General features: G+C 33.6%; 1 protein-coding gene across 1 annotated transcript in view; it reads left to right on the top strand.

The window, feature by feature from the left end:
• The window catches only part of LOC115245677 (fatty acid synthase-like), an 8536-nt gene extending 5874 nt beyond the window's left edge, over positions 1–2662 (top strand). The window contains exons 10-12 of the mRNA XM_029824102.1: positions 1–276; positions 1228–1500; positions 1883–2662. Coding sequence (XP_029679962.1) covers positions 1–276; positions 1228–1427 — 476 coding nt within the window. The 3' untranslated portion in view covers positions 1428–1500; positions 1883–2662. The remainder of the gene's footprint in view (positions 277–1227; positions 1501–1882) is intronic.
• The last annotated feature ends 533 nt before the right edge of the window (positions 2663–3195 follow it).

Genomic DNA, 3195 nt, shown 5'->3' with positions numbered 1-3195 from the left:
AAAGAGTGTGCGAGAAAAGAGTGGATAATGGATTACCCGGATTGGCGATTCAGTGGGGAGCCGTGGGTGATGTGGGTTTTGTCGCTGATATGCAGAAAGATGATAAAATATTCACTGTCGTCGGCACCACGCAGCAAAAGTTAGCCAGTTGCCTTGACGAGCTCGATAAATTCTTACTTCAAGGCCGGCCAGTCGTAAGCAGCATGGTCTTAGCCGAAAAGAAAGTAGCATCTTCCGGACTTGGCAATATGGTAGAAACTGTCGCTAATATTCTAAGTAAGTATTTACATACAAACTCGCTTACTTTCTTATTGCACGCATATGTTTATTATAATGTTGAATTATTTCTCGCATAAATTCTAGCAATACGTATATACATATATACATATACAGGGTAGGCCATTTTAATGCATCCACTAAAATATATACTTTTTAAATGAGAGTAATTTTAAGTTAACGAATGAGCGCTCTAGGTTAGGCATGAATCAGGGACCGCGCGCGAACGGCGTGCGTGGCGCGTGAGCGTGAGCTATTTTATTATTTCGCTAAAGATTTTATAAGAATTATACATGATATCTAAATATTGCTATTTTGAATACAACTTACTTAATAAGAGAACATTTTCTAATTGATATGACTGAAGTAATGACTGAAAGTAAAATAAGTAGATTAGATAACACGTGAATAATTTTGATCCAAGATTATAGTTCCAACATTTTGAAAATGTTTGTGGCCCTAAAAAGGGCCGATTACGTATTTTAAAGCATATGCTCGAAATGCAGACCTTCCATTTGTATACACATATTTGCTCTGCGGATAAGATTTTCTTGTGCACGTTGGATCATTTCCTGTGTAACGGTTGCTATTGCACAATGAAGCTGTTCTTCTAACTCTTCTAGTGTTTCCACAGGATTTCGGTAAATTAAATTTTTCAAATTCTTGAATTGGCTAAGGTGGTCCCGCGCATGACCCGCAAGATCGCTTGATTTAAACCCACTCGATTATTTTCTATGGAGTAATCGACACGCTCCTGACATTATTTTTATTTGTCAAATTACTGAAGATGGTCCAATTTTCGGACCGAAATGTTTAATAAACATAATTCACATACACGGAATTATGTATTTTTGGCGCCCCTCACCCAGCGCATCGGCTCTCACTTGCCCGTCTCATCATTTACTTGTTAATATATATATATATATATTTCTTTCTTACTTTTATTATCAGATATAAAAAACACAAAAAAGATAAGTCAAAATACATCTCTGGCCGAGCTTGGAATGGACTCGATAATGGTTATGGAAGTTAAGCAAACTTTGGAACAAGAATTCGATATCTTTTTCAATGCACAAGAGATACGGAATCTTACTTTCACAAAACTCTACGAGATATCTAACGCAGTTAGTGAAGCTACCCATACAGCATAAAAAGGTTGCAGACATATTGCAGAATAATTTCATTGAAATATTGCAATATTGCAAATTTGTTGCGAAACATTGCGCTGTTCTTCTAACTCTTCTAGTGTTTCCACAGGATTTCGGTAAATTAAATTTTTCAAATTCTTGAATTGGCTAAGGTGGTCCCGCGCATGACCCGCAAGATCGCTTGATTTAAACCCACTCGATTATTTTCTATGGAGTAATTGACACGCTCCGCTATATTGCTCGATGTATCTCAGGCATTCGATAGGGTTTGGCACGAGTGACTAGTGTTCAAGCTTAACAAAATGCTACCGAGATCTTTTAGCAAATTGCTGATATCCTATCTACAAGACCGTAGCTTTAGAGCGAGAAGTCCCATACAGCACAGAAAGGTTGCAAACATATTGCAGAATAATTTCATTGAAACATTGCAATATTGTAAATTGGTTACGAAACATTGTTGCACTATTGCTATAAGATTGCGGCAACGTTAAGATGTCCGCTTTTTGTAATATTGCAATGTAACATTGCAGTAATCTTACTATGTAACATACTTGTAATAATGCAATGCATTACCGTGCAAATATATTTATAATAATATATAGTATATACAGATTGTTTTCATTTCGCTTTTATGAGAACTTTTTTAAATATAAATATAGTTAGGGTAGGTATAAATATATAAGCATTATATCTATAATTAGAATTAATTACATATCTTAACTAAAAAATTCGAGAGATCCGTTGAATCACATATATCTATCACATATATTTGTAAATAATATAATACGTACAAATGCATAGAAAAACAAAAATAAAATATAATTAAGATAATTCTAACTGTATGAAAATACTAACAACTAGCGAATATTTAATAGCGATAAATTTGAAGTAGTTGTACGCGAAATAATTGTACGAATAATGTATACATATAACGTGCTACGTCTCTCATTGAAGCATCGCTCTGCACTTTACATAAGGTAGGATTTCAAACATCTGCATCCTGTAGGAGACTGCAAATGATCTGAGAACCACCTTGAAGACTTTCACTTCGATTCTTTTCTAAGTGGAGCGGACGTGGCAAGTGTGGTTTCGTGAGTATTGGTATCGGCGAATTGCCCATATTGGCAATTTATTGTCGGACTTGGAACGTTTCCTGTCGTACGCGTCAAACGTATGTACACATTTGATCATGGCGCAAAAAAGTCATCAAATACGTCACATTTGTTTTACGTGCATGATTATTTTTTTAGATTCTAAATTTTATATGAAACTCTGACGTAGAATTGTTACTTTTTTTAAATTAATTTCTATTAAAAATAAAAAGTTTTATACTTCTGTAACGTTAGTTTTATAATGACACATTGTCTAATAATATTAAAATTTTTTAGTATTATATTTAATACATACATAAAAGAATTATCTCAAATTATTTGCCCGGATTATAAGTATCTTGACATTTCATTCTTGTCTAAAATTATTTTTTTTTTTATAACTTACGTTAAATCGATATCATTGTGGCGAATGTATTTATTTAGAGTTCTATTTAATATAAAATATAAAATATAACTGCTTGATTTTGAAGTTTAGCTCTCTAAGAGAATAATATAATTATTTGTAATCGATTGCTCTTTCATCATTAATATTATTCATGACAAAGGATCTTAGACAAAATATCTATCGAAGCGAGATTTATAAATCTCATTCTAAGGTCGTGATTAACCGGTTGGTTACCGGTTGGTACATGTGTACAGGTTATTCGATGCGTGGGCGA

Source organism: Formica exsecta, unplaced genomic scaffold (genome assembly GCF_003651465.1).
Source record: "Formica exsecta isolate Colony F162 unplaced genomic scaffold, ASM365146v1 scaffold125, whole genome shotgun sequence".
In the NCBI taxonomy this organism is placed as follows: domain Eukaryota; kingdom Metazoa; phylum Arthropoda; class Insecta; order Hymenoptera; family Formicidae; genus Formica; species Formica exsecta.
Note: the sequence above shows the minus strand (reverse complement) of the source record. Positions and strands in the feature narration are given on the sequence as shown.